This window comes from Microtus ochrogaster, unplaced genomic scaffold, assembly GCF_000317375.1.
Source record: "Microtus ochrogaster isolate Prairie Vole_2 unplaced genomic scaffold, MicOch1.0 UNK33, whole genome shotgun sequence".
Classification (NCBI taxonomy): Eukaryota; Metazoa; Chordata; class Mammalia; order Rodentia; family Cricetidae; genus Microtus; species Microtus ochrogaster.
Genome location: NW_004949131.1, coordinates 2,180,472 through 2,204,155, shown reverse-complemented (window position 1 = coordinate 2,204,155; position 23,684 = coordinate 2,180,472). Strand labels below are relative to the sequence as shown.

The 23,684-nt window shown below is 37.2% G+C and overlaps 1 protein-coding gene across 2 annotated transcripts in view; it reads left to right on the top strand.

The window, feature by feature from the left end:
* Atp2c1 (ATPase secretory pathway Ca2+ transporting 1) overlaps nucleotides 1-23,684 on the top strand; it is a 93,659-nt gene that overhangs the window by 64,671 nt on the left and 5,304 nt on the right. For both annotated transcript variants that reach the window (XM_005368470.3, XM_026789929.1), the window contains 10 exons: nucleotides 1,999-2,103; nucleotides 5,254-5,410; nucleotides 7,938-8,108; nucleotides 9,114-9,211; nucleotides 14,894-14,944; nucleotides 15,965-16,131; nucleotides 17,572-17,640; nucleotides 18,958-19,074; nucleotides 20,661-20,808; nucleotides 21,255-21,350. In XM_005368470.3, the coding sequence (XP_005368527.1) occupies nucleotides 1,999-2,103; nucleotides 5,254-5,410; nucleotides 7,938-8,108; nucleotides 9,114-9,211; nucleotides 14,894-14,944; nucleotides 15,965-16,131; nucleotides 17,572-17,640; nucleotides 18,958-19,074; nucleotides 20,661-20,808; nucleotides 21,255-21,350 (1,179 nt within the window). The remainder of the gene's footprint in view (nucleotides 1-1,998; nucleotides 2,104-5,253; nucleotides 5,411-7,937; nucleotides 8,109-9,113; nucleotides 9,212-14,893; nucleotides 14,945-15,964; nucleotides 16,132-17,571; nucleotides 17,641-18,957; nucleotides 19,075-20,660; nucleotides 20,809-21,254; nucleotides 21,351-23,684) is intronic.

Genomic DNA, 23,684 nt, shown 5'->3' with positions numbered 1-23,684 from the left:
TTTTTCCCTTCCAAGGTTTGCTTCCTTTTCCATTTCTCAGAATGTATGTTGTTAAAATCTGTGTTTGGGAGGAGGTATTGCTCCTGTATTCCATTCAGATTGAGCCTGCATTCTATATTTTCATTTCTTTCAGCAAGAAACCTGGTATTTACATGACTAGAGCAGCCTTTCCCACTTTTAAGAACAGTTTGAGAAAACACCGAAATTTGAATGAAACAGTATCTTTCTATGTGAGATTACTGGGAATGAGAACCATTATACTGTTGCAAGTTATTCTAGGTTTTCATTCAGAAGATCATCACTAGATTTACTTAGTCATTCATTTGTTCGTTTTAATATATATAATAGAGATCAAACCCAGGGCCTTCTTTATGCCGGGTAAGCACTCCAACTCTGCCCATTAGTTTTAAAATATGTATGTTTTCTCTTTTGAAACTTATATTTTTCTATCATTTGGCCTTACAACTAAAAGTAATGTATAGCTTTTGGAAGATTAATAAAATATGACGGAAGTGTCGGCTGTTTCCCATGTTTCTGTTTAACAAGCTACGAGCTTCTTTTTAGAGGCATTAATACTGACATTCCAGGAACAAAGAACAGGCAGGGCAAGATAGTTAAACCTAAAGTACTGAACAGCCATATCTATCTATGTCTGTCTGTCTCCATACATACCTATCTACCTACCTAGCTACCTCTACCTATCTTGAACAGTGAAAGTTCAGAGCTGGAGGCTTGACTTTAAAGGACAGAAAGGGTTTAGTGAGGATAGCTAGAAGGAGCTAAAATGAAAGCATGAGGGAGGGAAGAAATCGGCATGGAGTGAATAGGTCACGGCCAGTCAGCTAAGATGGAAGGAATGAATGGTGTTCGAATAAAGAGGGAAATTGTTAAATAGGCTGTATTTTGGTGGTTATGTGAATACCAAGAGAACTCTGATCATATTTCTAAAGAAAACAGAAGTTAATAACATGGACTTTTGACTAGTTCTAAAATACAGTTAGATATTTGGAATAAGAGGCAAAGGTTTCAAAAGGGATTAGTGAGAACAAATGCATGACATTAGTAGTTACTAGTTACAGTGGTATTGTTGTATAACAAAACTTCTTAGAGATATAACACACAATTTGTACATGCATGCGCGTGCGTACATGCACACACAGTACATGTATTCACCCCAGATAGGGAACCCACAACAGACCAAACTGTAGATACTACCAAAGTCCAACTTAGTGAACCAATGAGTTTTATTGGGGTTGCTCACGGGAATATGGGTGAGGAGTTACTTATGGGATCAGAAATGACTCAAAGACTGGTACATCATCGGAGCCCACCCAAGCATGGGTGATAGTTCACAACAGCTAGGAACTTGGAGTATGCTGCACAGCCTGTAGGCAGCTGAACAGTCTGGGTCCTTTCCAAGCCACTCTGATCTGAACCTCTTCCTATTCCAGGCACAGAGTCTGGCTTGTTTGAGAGTAGTTCTCAGCAATCTTCATTATTTAGTCTAGTGAATCTGGTCAGTTTCAGGACTCAAAGCAATTTTGATTTGTTTACCTTCCTGCTTAAGGACTCAATGCTTCAATCTGGAAGAAAGTATTACAAACCCGTGACCTAAAGGATTAGTGATGATAGCAACAGGCAAGAAAGATCCCCATTGCTAATAAGTGAAGTTAAATAAGAAACTTTTCTTGATTGGCAAAGTTCATCTTCAGTATTAGGCACTTTTGTTTGTATCTTGTTTTCTTTCATATTTTGAGCTGGTAGAGAGATTAATATATGAAGGCTTGGTATACATATAGCCTAGTATTCTATCTATACATGCAGGATTTCATGTTGTAATTGTATGCTCTCGTTAGAAAATGCAGTCCATATAAATAAAACTGGAAGAGTAACCAGTTATCTTAACTCACCATGTCATAGGTTTTTTACATTGCGTGTTAAAGGGAAAAACAGTACATGTTGATTAGAATTAATTTTATTTTTATTTTGTTCTTATAGATGGGTCTTGATGGACTGCAACAGGATTATATCAGAAAAACTGAATACCCTTTTAGTTCTGAGCAGAAATGGATGGCCGTTAAGTGTGTACACCGAACACAGCAGGTATCGCTTTCTTTAAAAATGGAACCCTGATTGCTCTTCAAGCTGATGAGGGAGAGGGACTTGATCGGGGAAGGGGGAGGGAGATGGGAGGTGGTGGCGGGGGGGGGGGGGGAGGCGGAGATCCTTAATTGAATAATAAAATTTAATAATAAAAAAAATGTTTATACACAGCTCTAGCATTTAGGAGGCTGAGACAGGATTGCTACAAGTTTGAGGTCAGTTACACAGTGCGTTCCAGACAAGCCTGGGATATAGGGTGAGGCTTTCAAAATAATAAAATAATAAAAGCACATCTGTTTCAGCTTAGGAGACATTTTTTGGGGAAGGGGTCTACATTAATTTTAGTGAATTACGGCATCAATAAATCCTCTGGCCTAAGAGCGATGGGTCTCAATCTCTGAGTCACGGTCTTTGCGGGGGTTGAACAACCCTTTTATAGGGGTTGCTTAAGACCATCGGAAAAACACAGATACTTATGTTACGATTCATAATAGTAGAAAAATTACAGTTATGAATCAGCAGCAAAAATACTTTTATGATTGGCATCAGCACAGCATGAGGAACTGTACTAAAGGGTCACAGCATTGGGAAACTTGAGAACCACTGCCTTAAATTAGCATAGTAATCAGCAGTGTTCTTAAATCTTTATTATATTCTTCTTTACTCTGACAGTCTTCTTTATAAAATTTCTATATTGAAATATGTAGTGTTGTTTGTAAGCCACCTGCTTAAGTGTTTTTTAGCCTGGTCGTAGGTATGGAGGACTTTGACATCCAGGTCTCTTGATCTGATTTTCTTCTCACTGATAGTTCACTATAGGTCTCTGCTGTTTCTATGTTGGTGGACTGCTCTTCACTGAAGGAATGTCTTATCCTTATAATAGATAACACCACTAATTGTGTGATTCTTGTCATTTTCCAACCTAAAGACTTGCTGCAAGATGAAAGCAACCAATGGATTTAACATACAAAACCTAAACACACAAATGAGACTCAGTAGATGTAGAGGGGACGTCAGCCTGCCATAGATTGGACAAACTTTCTAATTTAAAAACAATTAGAATGGCTCAACTAGTTTGTTTTTAGAAGTGTCTTTTGAATATGACAATAAGAATATATTTTCTCAATCTCTGGAATAAAAAGATAAAAATCCATAAGTACTTTTAAAGGCAGGTACTAAGACAAATACTGGGAGGGAAGGTTGAGGTCTAAAAGAGGAACCATTAGGAACCTTTCTTCCCCAAATGCCTTTTCTGCCTCTTTAGACCTTCAGTATTCCTTTATCCTTGAGGAATATAGAAGATATGAGGAATACAGGGGGTGGTGTGCTAGCAAGCTTAACACTGAAAGCTGAGCAAGGGAAGTCATTATGAAGGACAAATTCCTAGGCTCCAATTGCACTCTCTGAGTATGTGCAGCCAGGCCCTGCCCCACACTTGTTCCCTCAGAATAGTGGAGAGTTCTGGAAAAGCTCCCTGTTCTTTTCAATAACAAGGACAAAAGCTTCCCTACTCTTGGGCTTCCCCTGCCCCCTGCGGCAAGGTCTGCCAGCTGACCAGTGTTATCAGTGCCCAGGCAGCTACTAGTTTTTTAGTGTGAGTGTAAATTGATAGGTGAATTTTCTTTCTGGTAACCAGAGAAATATTTAGTATAAAGATGCAGATTGAACAGCAGGCTAAGGTTCAGAGAAGCAAAGGTAGCGCACATGCTGAAGGAGATTCCTAAAGATCATGAAAAATGACAGAAAAATGCTTAAGTAGAAGCTCTATTTAAATAAGGACTCTGAGAAAGTAAGAGTAGACAGAGAGGAGTAGCTGTAGAGAAGATAAGAAGATAAGGAGATTAAGTTTTGGGGTTGAGACCACATGTAATAATGGGAACAGCATAGAGGACATGAAATACGATTGTGCCAGGCTTGCTGCTCACAGCACTCAGGAGGCAGAGCGAGATGGATCTGTAAGTTTGAGACCAGCCTGGTCTGTGCATATCAAGTTCTGGGACAGCCAAAGGCTACATAGAGAAACCTGTCTTGAAAAAATAAATAGCCAAACAAAACAAAAAAAGAAGAAGAAAGAAATGAAATAAATAGCCAAACAAAACAAAAAAAGAAGAAGAAAGAAATGAAATTTTACCAGATAATACTTGAAATATTTTCAAAACAGAAAGATTTTGGGTTTTATAGTGAAATATCCTCCCCTGCTGCACTAAACTATGTTAAATGGAGGATAGAGTAAGGAGATAAATAAAGGTCTATAATCAAGAAGGGATGCTCCCTTATGTTGAAGAGTGATGAGATACTTGGAGAAAGCATTTGTAAAGCTTCCAGAGATGTTTTCAGTTGGAGGCAATGCGATGTGAAGAGGAGAGGTGAGAGGTGTTAGGGCTAATCTGGCTCCTTGGTGCTTTGTGCTACAACACTGGGCACTGGGATTAAAGGTGTGTGCCACCACTGCCTGGCAGACGTGTGTAAAATTGTTAACAGAGGAGTCGCAATGAAAGTGTATTAAGTATTCAGAGGTAAAAAACAAAGAAGACAGCTGAAAGAATTGTAAATTAGTCTGCCTTGTTGGAGAAGTGCCTAAAATGAAACAGGCAGGTAGAGACTACAGGTTTCAGTAGAAGGTCCTAGGGATTCTTTTGTATTTGTTTTTCCCATTTGGGGATTAAATTTAGGGCCTTGTATATACTAGTCTAAATTTTACTTCTATTATGATAAATGGAAGAAATCTGTCATTATGAGCATTACAGAAGCATCATAGGTAGATAGCCATAGATAGAGATATGTAAACAGTCATTTGTAAAGAATCTGAAACATTACCCCCAGACTGATACTAGATCTCCTTCATTTCCCTGCTGCATGGTGAAGAACAATCTCCCAAATCTCACTGTACGCAAATTGCTGTGTAGTAAAACATTGCTTATAGTGTAAGGTGCAAGGTATGGCACCACAGAAATATTTATTTATTTATTTATTTATTTATTGAGTATGCTCCCACATGCATTAATGATCTTCAGAGTTTAAATGCCACTCAAAGAATTATGTTCGAATGACTTACTTTGCGAAGGATTATGAGAGATTGAGGTCTCTTTTTGGATTCATATAGGATATATATACAATGTGAATATAAACTTTGTATGTTGTTCTTTATAGGACAGACCAGAGATTTGTTTTATGAAGGGTGCTTATGAACAGGTGATTAAGTATTGTACTACATATAACAACAAAGGGCAGACTTTGGCACTTACCCAGCAGCAGAGAGATCTGTATCAACAAGAGAAGGCACGGATGGGCTCTGCGGGACTCAGAGGTAAGGCTGTTTCAGCATACTCACTGTTCTGGGGAAAAAGGGGCCTTCTTTTAATTGCAGTTGAATTCCCACTTCACTTCTGAGCAGTCCAGTTCTATTTCAAGTCTCAGAACCATTGAAATTGCTGAGATGTCATGTTCTTATAATTGGGGAACTGGCCCTCAGATGTGGAAAGTCAAGAATATAGCAAAGTATGAACTCTTGAGTTTCTGTGGCTCTGCAGTGTTCTTTGATTAGGATTGAGATTTTACTTTCAAGAAGTTTATCTTTTATGGATTTCTGTTACTTTTATTTAGAGTGTGTGTGTGTGTGTGTGTGTGTGTGTGTGTGTGTGTGTGTGTGTGAGTGTGAGGGGCAGGAGGCGGCACAATAGATAACACATAAAAATCTGTTTTATACTTACTGTGTGAGTTCAGGAATGAAACTCAGGTTGGTAGGGTCTATAACAAGTGCCTTTATCTGTTGGGCCATTTTGCTGAAGAATTGTTGATGTTTTTGTGTATGGTTTGTGCTGCACTTCACAAAGTAGACTTGAATTATTAGAGGAAAACATTTGTTTCATAGAGTTTTAGGAAATACTGTGATCTTTGTCTCTTAGGCCTTTTTTCATCTTCCCCCTCTGTTTTGTTACTGTAATGGAAGAATAAAATACTAAATATTAATGTGTATACATGAAAATATTAATTGATACATGTGGTTATACAGTATCTTAACAAGGTAATTTCTTAGAAATGCTTGTGGTCATAAACTTTGAAATTCTAACATATTTTAGTTGGAATTTTTTATTGGTAGTTATGACCTGACAAGAAGCAATTTAAGTGAGGAAGACTTTATTTTGATGCATAGATGCAGGTTACTGTCCATCATGGTGGGGATCCATGGTGGTAGTAATGGCTTAAGGTAGCAAGGTTGCTACTTTATATCATAAGGCAGTGGGGGGGGGGGCAGGATAATGAGCTATAAAACTAAGTTCTGTCCTGAAGAGACCCACTTTCTCCATATTCTGAAGGTTCCACAACCTTACAAAACATTACCATCTGGGGACCAAATGTTCTAACTCTGAGGGTATGGGAAATATATTCAAACTATGATAGCTGTTTTGTATCAGAGGGCTTCTGTATAAACACTGTTTGTCTACTGTTGATCTAAAGAATAGTTTAAGTAGGTCGTTAGTGCTAAACAGTGTTCAAATGTAGGGTAACAATCCCTGGGCTAGTGTCACCCTCCTAGTGTGCAGAAATAATCTCCTTTCTCAGGATTTGGGAGCATGTAAACTGATAATCTTCATGCCCTGTATTGACTTCTGCCTCTATCCTAACATCAGAGGTTGCCAGGAATCGCTTCCCCTCCAGAGTGAAAAAACCTTTGTGGGTTTTGTCTACCCCTCAAACAGAAGTGGTTTGCCTTCAGCTTTGATTTTTCAGTCCTCCATAGTTTTTGCTTGAGTAGGAATAAGTTCTCCTTTGTCCCTTTTGGGACTTTGCAGGCTCCCTCTGAGACACTTAGGTTTAGTGTACCTTTGTGGATGCTTGTTAGTAAGTGTTTGGTCTAATAATCTCCCTGATGGAGGAATAGCCTTTGATTTATAAGGATACTGACCAAAAGACCCAGAACTCTGAGAGTAAACTGAGTGCTTTTTGGGAAATGAGCCTGGCTTTGTTATATCTTGTTGCCCAACGATGACAGAAAGCTAAACATAAGGATATGATAGTTATGAGCTCTTAGAGACCTAAATTATGAGCAAGAAATGTTTGTTAATGTTTGGAGGCAGTGAAAACTGACTTTATTGGTATTAATGGTGTTGATACCACTTTATAGATGAAATTTTCTTTCTAGTGTTCAGCGTGTATGAAATTGTGTATATACAGGCAGTGTATAATTAATAAAGCTTTCTCAGATGAAGATATGTTAAAAGTTTCCTTCAAAGGAGTCTGTTTGTTTAAATTTGACTTGATAACCTCTCTTTGCCCCTAAATAATGAATGTATTTTCTATAGAGGTTGTAGTTTCTTTGGAGAATAGCTCCATATGGTTGTTAGGAAAGAATGTTATAATTCTTTTTCATTTGTCTTATATGCTTAGTAGTTCTTTGGTTTTATCCCTTTTAAAATCTATGGTTTATCCCTTTTAATTTCTTTTTTTTAATATATATATATATTTATTTATTTATTTATTATGTATACAATATTCCGTCTGTATTCCTGAAGGCCAGAAGAGGGCGCCAGACCTCTTTACAGATGGTTGTGAGCCACCATGTGGTTGCTGGGAATTGAACTCAGGACCTTTGGAAGAGCAGGCAATGCTCTTAACCACTGAGCCATCTCTCCAGCCCCCCCCCCCCTTTAATTTCTAAATAGCTTAAAAGCAACCCTGTATCCAGAACTATTGAACCATAATGTGATAAATTTGAATTGTAAATAATAGGCAGTAACTTCAGATGACATTATAGCCGTATGTGATTATTATCAGCTAAGTTTAATGCTTTCACAACCAATGCTTTCTGGTTTTGTATTTTATTATTTCCTAAGTTCTCGCCCTGGCTTCTGGTCCGGAACTGGGACAACTGACCTTCCTTGGCCTGGTAGGAATCATCGATCCTCCTAGAACTGGTGTGAAAGAAGCGGTCACAACACTTATTGCCTCAGGGGTCTCCATCAAAATGATCACTGGAGATTCGCAGGAGACTGCAATTGCAATCGGTATAACTGAGCTGCTGCATTTTGGTTTTCATAAAATACTGCAGTGTATAGTTTTATGAACGTTAGCTAGGAAATATGTTTATATAATATTATAATTATATAATAACTTAGTTGATTTGCTCAGATTTAAGAAAGATTACAGGTACACAGGATTTGAATTTAAAAGGAATATTAAAAACACATGACTAGCTCATGAAATCATTTGTGTATTTATTCACGGAAAAGTAACTGACTTTTAACTTTATAATCCACTTGCTGACAGTTATAAAACACTAATTTAGGGATGTGAACGGAAAGTTGAGTTGAGATTTTTCTTTTTAATTTCAGTAAAACTTTCAAAGCAGACTGGAGCATAAATACTAAGAGGATAGCTTTTGTACTTCTCTTTTCTCATCAGAGATGTACTTGTATGGTTTGAACGCTAGGTACAGTGTAAGGTGGAAGAAGCGGAAGTGCAGAGTCTCGGCCTTGGTGCCCGTAGAGCATACATTCAACATTTGCCAAGTCTGTCCATTCCGACTTTATTAATTTGTGATAGGTCTGGACTAAAGTGTCAACTTTGTTACTGAAAAAGGATCACGAGAGTCATGATACTGGGAGGGTTGTTTTTCAGCATGTATTTTCATTTCTGTGCAGCTACATGATTGCGTGCAACTAAATCTGCCACCAGTTTTCCTGGCTTCAGTTTCTTTGCTTATAGTACATTCTGATTGTCATTGAAATTGAGCTGCTGAGCAGAAACTGATTAGTATAGTTTTAATTTTTAGGTTTTGCTCACGTAGAGACAATTCTTTATTCTTAAATTTAAGTAAAAATAAAATACACGCAGTAATTTCAGACTCACTGTAAATTTCAGATAGTTTTGTCTTACCAGTTGTTTGTCTTATGATTCCTTGATACACTTTTTATCTTTAATAAGTAAATAAAAATGTCTAATAAGCATAATTTTACTAACTTTTCAAGCAAAGAAATTTAATTATACGTTTTTGTTACCTTTTACTTTAGCTAGTCGTCTGGGATTGTATTCTAAAACTTCCCAGTCAGTGTCTGGAGAAGAAGTAGATACCATGGAAGTCCAGCAGCTTTCACAGATAGTACCAAAGGTGAGCCTGCACGAGGAAATACTGAAGCCCTTATTCAACCTCAGATATTGCTACTGTCTCGGGGAAACCGCTCACTTACAAATGAGACATGCCTACCAAATTTGCTGGTCCAGATTCTGAAATGAAATTTCCTTGAAATAAACCATATTATTATTTATGATGAGATCATTATGAAAATGTTATAAAATCATTAACTCTGATGAAAACTGAATTTCCTCTGAGGAGAGTCCTGTGGTAATCTAGGACTTGTATGTGCGAGGTAGAAGATGGAGAGATACTGCTACTTATACTTTAGTTCTGTTTTTATTTTAGCTTGAGTTTTTACTTTTTTAAAAATGAGGTATTGTTGGCAGACACTAAACCACACCTCTTCTGGTTTATAGTTCTGAGTTGGACTGATTCGTGGTGTCTCACAAAGTCTTTCCCAATTAGGATATAGAGCAGTTTTCTCCCACCTCTCAATGCTTTCATGACCTCTTATAGTCATCTGCTCCCCTTGGCCTAGAGCTTGGCAGCAGTGATTCACTTTCTGTTCCTATAGTGTCATCTTTTATTGAGTTCTACAAGAATAAGACCATGTAGTATGAAGCTTTTGAATGCCTTGGAGATGTCACTTGGCTGTGTTGCTGTGTGTCTTAGTGTACATTTCTCCTTTTTTTTCCCCCACTTAAATTGCTGAGCAGTGTTTGACTGAAGGGGTGGACTGTATCGTTTTAGCTCAATGACAGTTGGATCGGTTCAGTATTTGCTGTCAGTGAATAAAGCTGTGTGTGTCAGTTTCTTTGTGAAAGTTGTGTAAATGCTTGAATGATCATACGGCTTCCTAAGGACTTCACTCAGGTTGGGCGACAGGACAGCATCCATTTGAAGCTTAGTGTAGCACGTGGGTATGCTCTCGTCTTTAGTCCCATCGCCTGGTGAGTGCTCATCTCATGGGGTATAGGAAGACTTTATTGTGGTCTTCCTTTGCATTCTCTCAAAAACTTCTCATGTTAAATATTTCTTTAACATATTATGGCATTTACACCTTCTGAATATTTTTACAAATTATGTTTTTTTCTTATTTAGTTCAGAGTTTTGTTTTTGGTTTTGTTTTTTTAAGTGTATTTATAGCCCTTTTCAGCCTTTTTTTTTCTAGTGTGACAGAGAACTGTTTAACTTGATAAAGTCTAGCTTATTAATCTTTACTTTCATGGATCATGCTTATTCTTTTTTAGGAGACCAATCTAAACTATAGTTACAGAGTATTTTCTCTTAGAAGTTTTATAGTTTGGGTTTTTTCTTTTTCTTTTCTTTTTTTTTTTTTTTACTTTGTCCAGTGATCATTTTGAGTTAAATTTTATGTATATTACAGTGGTCACATTTGATTTTATTATGCATGGTATTAGTTTGTTCCAGCACCTTCTGTTGAAAAGGCTGGCTGTTTGGCATTTAAATGCTTTTTAATCTTTGATTCTAATGCTTTTTGTAGGAATTTATAGGAAATAAAGAATAGTGCTGTTTTGTATAACATAGTAACTTCTCTAAGCCAGTTTCCCTTAAATGAAATTAATTTTATTATCCAAGTCTGCTTTGGGGAAGTCTTGTAGAATCTGGTTATCACATATACAAGACACATAGGAAGTTGGCCTCATGAGATTTGGGCAGCGTTATTTTTCCATGTTGTTAATATTTGAGCGTATGTATTTATATGTCCTTCAGAATAAGTACTTACCTGGCATCTATTTGGTTAGCAGTTTTAGCTGTCTGTTGCCATTAATAATAAAACGTGCTACTTAAAAGCTGTCTTTTGAGAATATGGAATTTTCTTAAATTATCTCAGTATCTTCACTTACGGCTTTTTATAGACTTATGGCATTATGTATTTAGATGCATATATATTGTATATATCTTTATAATACTTTTTCCTGATTAGAAAAAGTCAATAATAGTATATAATTATTGTAAAAGAATTGAACAGTAAGGTCAATTCAAACTATTAGTAATATAATCAAGACACTCAGAAGTTATGTGCCCACATATCATTAGCATAATAAGTTAATCCACTGTGACTTTTCAAATACACATTTAACAGAAACATAGAGCCGGGTGGTGGTGGTGCACGCCTTTAGTCCCAGCACTTAGAAGGCAGAGGCAGGCAGATCTCTGTGAGTTCGAGGCCAGCCTGGTCTACGAAAGCTAGCTCTAGGACAGGCTCCAAAGCTACAGAGAAACCCTGTCTCGAAAAACAAAACAAAAAAACAGAAACATAGATTGAACTTCATATATTCACAAGCTTAATATTCATTTTATGTAATTTCAGCATTTCTGAAATCACAAATTAATACTAGAAAATATGCCTTTAATGGCTCTGCTATATTTTGTGTGGCTGTTTACTTTGCATGAATCTCTGAACACTTGATATATGTGTTTATAAAGTCATTTTCTTAGTGAAGTTTTAGTTTATATATTTTTACTGTGAATAATGTTTTAATGATAATAGTAGCAACCTGGAGTGCATATATTATACATATCTTATTTACTCTACAGTCATCTTCTAAAGGTTGGATCACTTAAAAATTTTCAAGTAATTAGTAGATTTTTGTTAGCTCAAGTTTTGATTTTCAAAAAAACTTAGGAAATAACACTTAGTCCAACTCTACTATTTCTAGGGGTTTTGACAAATGAATATTTACTTTGTCAACCATTAGTTTTATGTAGAACTGTCCCGTTGCTTTAAGAAATCCTGGTAGTTTACTTGTTCCTCATACTTTCAAAAGTGTCATGGGGTTGATTATGTCATAAGTTGCCTTTTCGGGCTGGCTTTTTAGACTAACCTGTATACATTTGTTATTTCACCAAGCCCTGGATTGAGAACTTGCTTACTATGATTCTTTTGTTTAGAGATGGGGTTTCTCTATGTAACTGTGTTCCAGGCTGTCCTGGAACTAGCTCTGTAGACCAGGCTGGCCTCAAATCCACAGATCTGCCTGCCTCTGCCTCCTGAGTGCTAGGATTAAGGATGTGTACCACCCACCTGGCATTTGATTCTTCCTTGATATATATGATGGTGATGCTTCACTTTGAAGGGCATCTTGGCTACTTCCATTTTGGGCAGTTACAAAGTCTGGCTGATGTTTTAGAGCCACTGATACTGGAGCCCATGTCTGCTACTCCGAAATGTTCACCATCTGTTTCTTTGTAGTTCTGAACATTACTGTACATGCAGCATCTAGATGTACTTTCTTTTGTAGACCAGATTCCTGAATCTAAAGTGATTTGTCCAAAGTTCAGTGCACTGAGAGACCTCTTAAAACTTACTGCTGAACTGTCTTCTGAAGAGATTTCAATTTATATTTTCACAGTCTGTACTTTATGCAATGGTGTTGAGTTCCTAGACTTCCAGTTCTACTTTCTCCATCTTCTAGTAAACTGATTGGGGATGTGGTTGCCAGCAATATCACTGTTTTGTTCAGCCAAAATTAGTTTAATCAAGCTCTACCCATTTGTAAATGTTAATTCCCGATCTTCTAGAGCAGCACAAACATTTTCTTTGTTTCAGATTAAAGGGAGAAAGTGTTTACTTATTTGGATAGGAGCTTCCGTGTGCCTATTACCTTATAGTTTATTTATGAATGAACAAATCCTTCATTGGCCTCTCCCGGGGTATGGGCTAGGGTGTACATTACTAAGTGGTTGTAAAATCTAAAGTTAATTAACCATTTTCCCACTAGACCTTTGTGCAGCCTTCTTTCTAGAGCTGCCAGCCTTGTGTTTGCCTCGTCTTATTCCCCTTCTGTTTCTTTGATAAAACATTTTGGAAACAAGCCTAAAAGGTATTTAGAGAAGGAAGAAGCAAATTCCGAATTATATCATTAGCCTGGACAGATGACATCATCTTTCTTTTCCAAATAGACAGAGTGTTGATGATGGCAGATACACTGGCACTATTCTAAAGAGACTTGAATCAAATAAGCTTTGAAGTCAGTTTATTGAATTGGTTAAATGTATTCAACTTAGAAGAGGAATTGTATAATACCATGGAACTTAATGTGTTTTAAGTGAGTCTGTTCTCCAAGTACTAATGATTTTTTTAGTGAGCAGGACTATTTTTCCTCCCCTTTTGCCCCCACCTTTCATCTTGTGTTCATGAAAACCTCTGACAACTGGCAGGTTTTATTTCATCTGCTTTTGTTTTCAGTTAATTTGCAGAGCCTGTTTTCTTAGTGTGTAGATAAAAGTGTTGTAAATTACTAGCCTACTAGTTTTCCCACATCTTAACATCATGTAATTGTTTGTCATTTCCGTATTTTATTTTTGTGATTCTGGGGAATATATTCCAACCTTTTAACTTGTATATGTGGAATTATTCACTTACCTAGAACCAATTAGAAAGCAGTATGGAAGCTGATTTGTGCCTGCTTTGTGAAGTATTCCTGAAAGTTCTTAGCATTTTCCATTTGTGATTTATTTTAGATTCTGTCCCGTTGTCCATAGATAGAACTGAGTGTCCTTGTTCATTCTGTTTTCTGTTTTTGATATTAGTACTTGTTTTTGTTTACTCTGTTAACAAATCCTCACACTCATGGTTTCATTTTCTGTAGTTCACCTATAGTTTATCCAGTACGTCAGTAGAAAGTCTCCTAGATTTGAGGACTGACAGGTTGTTCTAATCTTTCAATCTCTTTTTTCATCAACCTCTTTTTTAATGTTTTCCTATTTTCTCCCTGACTTCCTTTCCCCATCTCACCCTGTCAGTTTATGCCATTCTAAAGAACTGTGAATGCTGACCACAAGTTCATTTCCCAGAGCAGTGCTAAGAAGAAGAATGAAATGCCCTTGAAGAGTCCTCCTGAAAATGTGGAGGCCTTTTGTGGATTTTTATTTGGTGTTTTTCCCAACCCCAGTATTTCCCTGTATTGTTTTCTTTTATAATGCAGCTTTCCACTGTCTGTTCTCCTCTCTCCTCATTTCTACTTCCAAACCACAGTGGTTATGTTTTGTTCTTTAGTCACTGCTGCTCCCTTTTGCTAGACTGAGAAACAAATAATAAAATTCAAAAGATTATTTATGATTTGCAGCATGGATGCTTACAGTTAGTGAGAAGTATGAACTGATGTGACACTCATAACTGGTTTTATGAAGGAGGATGCCATGAAGCTCCCCTTTCTCACTTCCCCGTTGGGACTGTGTGAGAGAGGTGTAAGGGCTGGCAATGTTACCAAAACAAGGTGAAAGTTAAGGGTACAAGACTCACTGTTCTGGCTGGCATTTGGCATGGTGATAGGATTACACAGAAGAGTTATGAAGAAATAATTGTGATCATTAAGTAGCTTTGAATTACAGTTGAAGAGAGGCTTATGCATTATTCCAGATCAAGAGGGGGCACCTACATCACACTGTGAAAATAGCCCCTCAGACATTGGGAAGCAGCCATTCTTCTCTGAGACACACCAAAGAGAAAAGCAGTTCCTGTTGTACACTAGTGTTGTGAGGACACACGTGTTTAGATTATGTGTTTCTTATGATGAATATACCCTTTTCTTTGGTAAAGATTGAATCCCTGCACAAGGTAGGTATCTTGGCACATAAATGGCATTAACTAATTTCAGCCTTTGTGCCAAACTAAATTGTTAAAGTGTTTCTTAGAAACACTGGCACTTGTTAGCATCAGAGATTTTTAGTGTATCTGTGTTTTAACAGGTCGCAGTATTTTACAGAGCAAGCCCAAGACACAAGATGAAAATTATTAAGGTGGGTGTCTGACAACTAAATTATTTTGAATTCTCTTTACAAAATGTTGCTACTTTGTCTTTTGTTCATGAGTATGGCAAAGTTTTAGGGTATTATGATACAAAACAGGTATAATTCTTTAAGAGTTATACCTTAAAATAGATGGTTGGCATATAAAGGCATAGAAGAAAGCTATAAAGCATTTTCCAGTACAGCCTCTTTAAACAGAGTGTAGAAGTGTAATATGGCAGGGATGCATAGCTGAATCATCCCAGCGTGAATAGTGATAGACACTGTGTCAGTGTAAGAAAGATGTTTTATAAGAGTGAGCAGTATCAAGGCTTATTATTTCCATCAGTTCACTAACCAAGCTATGTTTTCAATAGATAGCATGCTCCACAAATTAGTGAGCAGTGTTGAACACCAATACCACTTGCATGTCACCAGGCATTAGCAATGTTTTAGCACCACCTGCTGTATGTATGATGCATCATTTCCTGGAATATTTTTATGTTCTGTTTAATTGTATAAATCAACTGGAATTTTATCCAACAGATAAGCAGATTTAATTGTTACATATAGTAGCCAGACATTGTATAGTTGAGAACTTCTGAGTTTTGAGGTTGTTGATATCGTAGGTAGGAGTGATAGGGCTCTCCTGAGTATTCTAGAACATTTAGTATCATCCTTAGCTCCTACCCAGTAGATGCCAGTGCCATCCTACAACTTAAGATAATCAAAATGCCACCAAACTTTGTTAGATGTTCTCTGGATAATGAAAATACCCCTAGTTACGAACCATTATATAGTTGACTGTCACATTTCAGATATACATTTCTCTTGCTTGGGAATGCTATTAACAGTATTTTCTAAGATTTATTTTATAAAGACTTTGATAATATTTAAGTTGACCAAAAAAGTGGTTATGTATTTTTTTAATCTTAATTATGTGAAAAGTGATTGATAATATTTCCTTATCCTATTATATAATTTCAAAAAATCAGAACAGTTCTCTCTGCTCTTCTTTTCTGGCCCTCTTAGTCTCTCCAGAAGAATGGGTCAGTTGTAGCCATGACAGGAGATGGAGTAAATGATGCTGTTGCTCTGAAGGCTGCAGACATTGGAGTTGCCATGGGCCAGACTGGCACAGATGTTTGCAAAGAGGCTGCAGACATGATCTTGGTGGATGATGACTTTCAAACAATAATGTGAGACATTGGTTTTCCTTGCCTACATGCATCTTACCTTCAGATAATTCAGCTTGAAAAGAATTAGCAGGATTGGGCAAACTAAAACATGATTTTGTTTTGGAGAATCTTGTTTTATGTAGTTCAAGAGAAAATTATTTGTGTCAGTGGAACACACATAATAAATGAGAATTTACTGAGTGACAGCCACATGTCATGTTTTTCTGGGCATAGAATGATGGCACAACAGTGACCCTTCTTGCAGAGCCTTTATTTTAGTCAGGTTGAGTTTATGGGAGACATATATGCAGCATTAAAAGTTAAGTTCACATTCATGAATATTTTTATATATTAATGAGTGTTCTTGTTGCCCTTCGTTTTCATGAGACAGCACCTTAGCCCCGAATGCCTTTGGTAGTCCGTGTTTTCAGTTGATTGAGACTCCAGATTAATGCTAGTGGGGGAGATCGTGTGAATCTCACTGTCCATAACTCCCCACAGTGATGAATTCTAATGAGTCGTGCCAGGCTTTATCATCCAAATATGGCCTAAAGGGGTTCACTTTGGAGCACAGGACTCTGCATATGCCAACTTTTTGCAAGAAGAGTGGTGTTTTCGTCCCCCATTTATCTAAAAATCTTGGAGGATGCAGTTGTTTTAAGAATTCACCTTTCCCTAGACTCAACCAAGTGAATCCGAGAATTCCTAAGTAAATTTTTGTAAACCATATCTTTAAATTCTTCATAGTTAGATAGAAACAATAAATAAATTTCATAATTCTTATATAACTCAATGCCATTTAATTTTGACATGTTTTAATTTAACCTACTAAGAAACATGAGCTATGAAGGATATAAAATGTCATTGTTTTATTACCAGAAATATATAGAAATCTCTCTTGTGTGGAGAGAGATAATACATGGTTTTTTTAAAGATTTATTTTTAATTACATGTATGAGTGTACATAATGGTGCAGGTGTCTCTGGAGACCAGAGGTGGTATTCCTCCACAAACTGGAGTTACGGATGGTTGTGAGCCACTTGACATGGTCCTGGAAGTAGAACCCAGGTTCTCTGCAGGAGCAGCATGCCCCTCTCAGTGCTCAGCCATCACCATCTTTCTAGCCAACTTTTTTTTTTTTTTTTTTTTTTTAAGAGTAAGAATTTGGGCCAGGCTGTAGTGGTAATATACACCTCTAATTCAGTATTGGGGAGGCACAGACAAGTATATCTCTGTAAGTTCTAGGCCAGCCTGATCTACAGAGTGAGTTCCAAGACAGCCAGGGCTACACAGAGAAACTCTTATCTTGAAAAACAAAACAAACCCATCTTTCCTACTCTTACCTAATAATAAAAATTTTAAAACATGCTAATTATTATTTATTTGGAAACAGTTTCAAAATGTTTTCATATGGGTATATTTTATGTGGTAGTTTCTTATTTCATTATTTTTAAATTTCAGGTCTGCAATTGAAGAGGGTAAAGGCATTTATAATAACATTAAGAATTTTGTTAGATTTCAACTGAGCACGTAAGTTTGCAAGAACTTTTGCCAATGGGTCTTCTAGAGAAATTATTTGAGAAGTAAAATTTGAGCAGAATGTCTAGAAACTTGCTACTTATATTCTTGAAGATTGCTTATAAGTAGTTTTCTAAAAAGAAAAAAGTATTTACAGCTATGAACATACCGTTTAGGTCATATTAGATGCTCTCAAAGGGATGATTTAAAGTATAAAATAGGAAATGTATAAATAATCGGTAGATATTTTGTCATTTTATATTCGCCATTTATGTAAGTGACTGGGACCTGGCATTGAAGGAGATCCTGCAACCCGACCAACTCCCAACTAAAGGATGCTTGCATAAACCTTTGGGATTTATTTAATTGGTTCTGAAATCTAAAAGGGGATGTGTCAAATCTCAGTAATGTTTCTTGGTATCTTTTTCTAAAAATAAAATAGGTTTTCTCTAGCCAAAGTTGTTAAATATTTTTGAAGCTGACTTTGTGGTAGGTCTAAAAATCCTTCCTTTCATCTGGGCTTGGTGGCACATCTGTAATCCCAGCGTTCTTGAAGGCTGAGGCAGGAGAATTCAAGAGGCCTGGTCTGTATTACTTAGGTGAGAGCCTCTGTCAGGGTTAGGAGGTCTTTGTATTTTTGTTGTTGTTGCATAAGAATTTTTTTTTTTTTTTTAGAAAAGTTTTCTGTTAAAATACTCTTAGCTTGCCTGATAGGTGGCTCTCATATTTTATTGTATCACCTGGGAGACCAAGTAGATTGTTGTTTGAGGCAGCCCAGTCTATACAGCAAGACCCTGAGCTGCAGAATCAGACTCACTTTCAAAAATTCCCCTTAGTTTCTTAACAAAATATTTATATGAATGAAGCATAGCTCAGTTGAATTAATAGGATTTCTTTAAAATATGTAGAACATGATTTTTTATGTAGTGAATATGTTCGTTAATGTACCTATTTCTGTGTACACATGTATGTACTTACATGTGGAGCCCAGATATTGACACTGAATGTTTTTCTCAGTCATCTCCTACCTTAATTTTTGATGATATGTCTTTACTGAACCTGGGTTCATTGATTAACCATTCCGCTCCTCCAGCAAGTTTCTGGGACCTTCTTGTCTCTCTGTCCCCAGTACTGGGATTGCAGGTGTGCACCACTGCCCCTAACTTTTCACCTTTGGTTCTGAGGATCTAAACTCAGGTTCTCAGGCTTTTACTCAGAAAATATTTTACCAGTTGAGCTGGTTTCCCAGTCCTAGTAATATGAGGCTTAAGTGCTAATAAAATGTATAAAATTTATTGTGCTAATTTTTAAATGACTCTTTTTCAACAGGAGTATAGCAGCATTAACTTTAATCTCATTGGCTACGTTAATGAACTTTCCTAACCCTCTAAATGCAATGCAAATTTTGTGGATCAATATTATTATGGATGGACCGCCAGCTCAGAGGTAAGAGTTTCTTCATGGATGAACTGAAAAGAGAAGGCAGCTGTGAATAAGATCTATCAAACTTTCATCATGTACACTTTCCAGCAACATGCTTCTTAGGAATTGTCATGCCTGCATATCATTTATTCTCTTTGATTGCCCATTCATTCAGCATAGATCTGATTGTTTACATTGTCTGAGGTGCCAGCTTTTGGGTCCAAACAGATCATGGAACAATTGCAGTTCTTTCTTGTTTTTTGGACAGAACTGGATATAATGGAGAAAAATTTTCTACAGTCAGTTTGAACACATTAACAATAAACTTGGTCACCACCAATGCATTGATGTTGCACTATGGGAAGGAATCAACGCCCCCCCCCCCCCCCGTCATTGCTATTTAACCAAGAGCAAGCCAGTATTTACATTCCTGCTTCATTTTTCCAGTGTCTTCTGTTTTATGAAAGATGTATGAATCTGAGAATCTTTGCCTGCCTGAAAGTTGTATTGTGGTCTGTGTATCTGTGTTTGCTATATCTGTCCCTAATAAAGGGCTCTTATTGAACAGCACAGAACGCTTCACATGTGGAAGGAATGGTGGATACTTTACAGCAATTTTAACTAGAGTTTTATAAGGAATTAAGTCACTTACTCCAACTGACCCGGATAATAGACACTATCAAGCAATATCCTAATGTGTGTCCAGCATTTATGGATATTCATTTTATAAGGTTGCTTTCAGCTTATTTGCTGTTTCCAGCAAATGGTTATAATACACATGAAAACACATATGTATTACTCTGGGTTGGAGCATTGCAAAGTATGTAACTGAAGATTACAGCTACGTATTAGCTCAAACTGTAAAAGTTGATTACATGGGAAGTCTAACACAAGATTGGTTTTGTTACTGTTCTCTTAAATGCAGGTTATACATGCTGAGTACATAGTAGGATAGCAGTTGTTACGTTACCTCAAGGTGTATTGTTAACTCTGCTGAAGTCTGGCAGAAGTTCCAGGCTCTTAGTACAAAGGGGATACTTTCATAATACTGCATCAACACCATCTCTCCAAGTTTTATATCTGAATTTTGTTTAAGAGCCTTGCTAAAATACATGTTCAAATATTTCAGTGTCATTTTTAATAGTATGGTAATTGGGTGATATCTGTCATGGTCATCCCAGTAAATCCTCCTAATCAAAGACATCCTTGCATGAACTGTATCATTTCCTTGGTAGGTTATGGATTTGAAAAATCAATTTATATGTAAATGAAATTGGATGGTCTTTTGAAAGTTGGCTATCAATTGTCTGTCATACCTCGCCCAAAGCATAAGTGTAAGAATTGAGAAGATGACAAAAATCAGTAGTCTTCCTGCCCTCTCTCCCTTTCCTTCTTCCCTTCCCTTCCTTCTTCTTGCTAGTAGTTAGTACTATAGACATTATATCAGCATGTCCAACAGTGATAGTTTTCAAATAATCATGGCCAGTATTTTCTTTATAGTCAACATTTTATTTTTAAAAGAAAACATTTAGTTTACTAGATAATTGAAGCTAGTTAGACTATGAAAGTGAGTGTAAACATTTCAAAGTACTTTGTTTTCTGTTTTTAAGCCTTGGAGTAGAGCCAGTGGATAAAGACGTCATTCGCAAACCTCCTCGAAACTGGAAGGACAGCATTTTGACAAAAAATTTGATACTTAAAATACTTGTTTCATCAATAATCATTGTTTGTGGGACTTTGTTTGTCTTCTGGCGAGAGGTATATTCACTGATAAACTGCTGTGTTACCATGTGTCTCTGTAGTAGAATTCTTAGGTTTTTTTTGGTGTGTTGTACAGATGTTTGGCAAGTGAAGAGCCTTCTGATTGAAAATACAAGTTAAGGAACTATAACCTAAAGTCATTAAGTATACAGTAAAGTATCATGTAGATGGAAATTTGGGAAAATCAGAAAACAAAATCTTACATGGCTGTGTTAAATAGTGCCAGTATTTTAATTTCTGATACCTAGCCCATGAGAGATTTTTTAACTTTCATGTAGACTGTATTTATTCACTAAGTGGTTTATAGAAAATTCAGATAGTTTTTAAGTGTCCTGTTTGGACGGAAGCTATTTCATTTTGAAAGCATGTAATGTTAATGTTTATCCATTTTATTCTGCCACAAAGGGGGAGAAAAGAGGTCATTTTGTCTTTCTTCTTGGCAGCTTCGAGACAATGTGATAACACCACGAGACACAACAATGACTTTCACTTGCTTTGTGTTTTTTGACATGTTCAATGCACTGAGTTCCAGATCTCAGGTATGCTTAAATGGTCTTATCTAGTTCACCTGTTTGAGAAGAACCCTTTTATAAGAAGTAGACAGATTATAAATATTTTAGCTTTGATTTTGTAGCCACAGATTACAGTACCACACATTTTACTATAAAGATGTTCTATGGTCAACAATAAGGATGGGGTTTGATCTCAGAGGAGATCTGGTCTTTCTTCAGTTATTAGCTATAGCTATAGAGTAGCTTTAGGCTAACATCTGTCTTAGATAGGGTGCCTGTTGCTGCAACTAAACACCATGACCAAAAAGCAAGTTGGGTAGGAAAGGATTTATTAGGCTTATACTTCTACAGTTTTTTCACCACTGAAGGAATTCAGTACAGAAACTCAAACAGGGCAGGAATATGGAGGCTGGAGCTGATGCAGAGATTATGGGGGAGGGGAGTTGCTGCTGTTTACTAGTTTGTTCCCCATGCCTTGCCTAGCCTACTTTCTTAGAGAATCCAGGACCACCAGCCCAGGGATGGCACCACGTACCATGCATGGGCTGGGCCCTCCTCCATTGATCAATGATTGAGAAAATGTGATACAACTGCATCTCATGGAGGCATCTCCTTAACTGAGGCTCCTTCCTCTCTGATGACTCTAGCTTGTGTCAAGTTGACATACAAAACCAGTCAGTACAATATCTGAACATAGGACAAACCTCACGGGGCTGTAAAGATAATATTAGTCTCATTTTAGAAAGCCTTGTTAAAAGAACAGTTTGTTGTTCCTTACATCTGTCATTGTGTCAATGTTTAGATTCTTATTTTTTTTTCTTCCCATGTTCTACATTAAACTATGTTTGCCATTTCGATGAAGAATGCTGTGCCAGCACCAGAACCTCTGGTCCTCCTGAGAGCAGTGTCCTTGAAAACCAGTTCTGTGTACACGGCAATTCACTGCAGCTTCAAAGCTTTATACACTCTGGTTTCTCTTTGGCTTCTAGGAGTCTTTTACCCTTTGAAGGCCTTAGTGCCCCCCCCCCCCCCTGCCACAACCTGTTTTTGTTTTTCAAGACAGAGGTTCTCTCTATAGCTTTAGATCCTGTCCTGGCATTTGCTCTGTAAACCAGGCTGGCCTCGAACTCATGGAGATCTGCCTGCTTCTGCCGCCTGAGTGCTGGGAATAAAGGCATGCACCACCACTACCTGGCTTGAAAGCCTTAACCCTTAATGAGTCCTTGACTGTATCTGTTAGTATCTATTATACTAGAACTTTCCAAGGACAGTGATTTATCACTAATTTAGACTACTTGTTTTAGAAACTAGTACTTGTGTTTGTTATGTGAAAGGTGGTTTACCTTTTTCATATACACATAATTAGGTGTTTTTGTTGAGAAAGTGTTTGAATTTGTCTACTTTAGTGAATGGTTAGAAAAGAGTTCACAAAATATGAATAAAATTTATTAATATTTTGGAGGTATTATCTTAGTCGGTGTTTTCTTGCTGTGAAGAGACACCACTACCAAGGCAGCTTTTAGAAAACATTCAGTTGGAGGCTTGCTTACAGTTTCAGACTTAGTTCCTTCTTAATCATGACAGAGAGCATGGCAGGTGTGGTCCTGGAGAATAGCCGAGACTACATCCTAATCCATAAACAGAGAGAGGGAGGGAGGGGGTGACGGACACACGCACAGAAAGCCCACCCCTAGTGACACACTTCTCCCAATAAAGCCATGCCTCCTAATCCTTCTCAAGTAGTGCTAAACTGGTGATTAAACATTCAAGTATATGAGCCTATGGGCCATTCTTATTTAAAGCACCGCAAGTACTCAAGTATTTTTCTTTTTATGGACTCATTTTTATAACTGAAGCTTCTTAGTAAATGTCCTTTTGCTTTTGCCTTTGTTTCTTTCTTTCTTTTTTTTTTTCTTGAGATGATTACCTCACTGTATATCTTTGTTTGTTTGATGGTTTGTTTGTTCAGCCTTTCATTGAACCTGGACCTCACAGATTAGTGAGATTGTTGACCAGTGAACTGATGTGTGTGTGTGAGAGAGAGAGAGACAGACAGACAGACAGACAGACAGAGAGAGAGAGAGAGAGAGAGAGAGGCAGAGAGAGAGAGAGAGACAGACAGAGAGAGAGAGACAGACAGAGAGAGAGAGACAGACAGAGAGAGAGAGACAGACAGAGAGAGAGACAGAGAGAGAGAGACAGAGAGAGACAGAGAGAGACAGAGAGAGACAGAGACAGAGAGAGAGACAGAGAGAGAGAGAGACAGAGAGAGAGAGACAGAGAGAGACAGAGAGAGACAGAGAGAGAGACAGAGAGAGAGACAGAGAGAGACAGAGAGACAGAGAGAGACAGAGAGAGAGA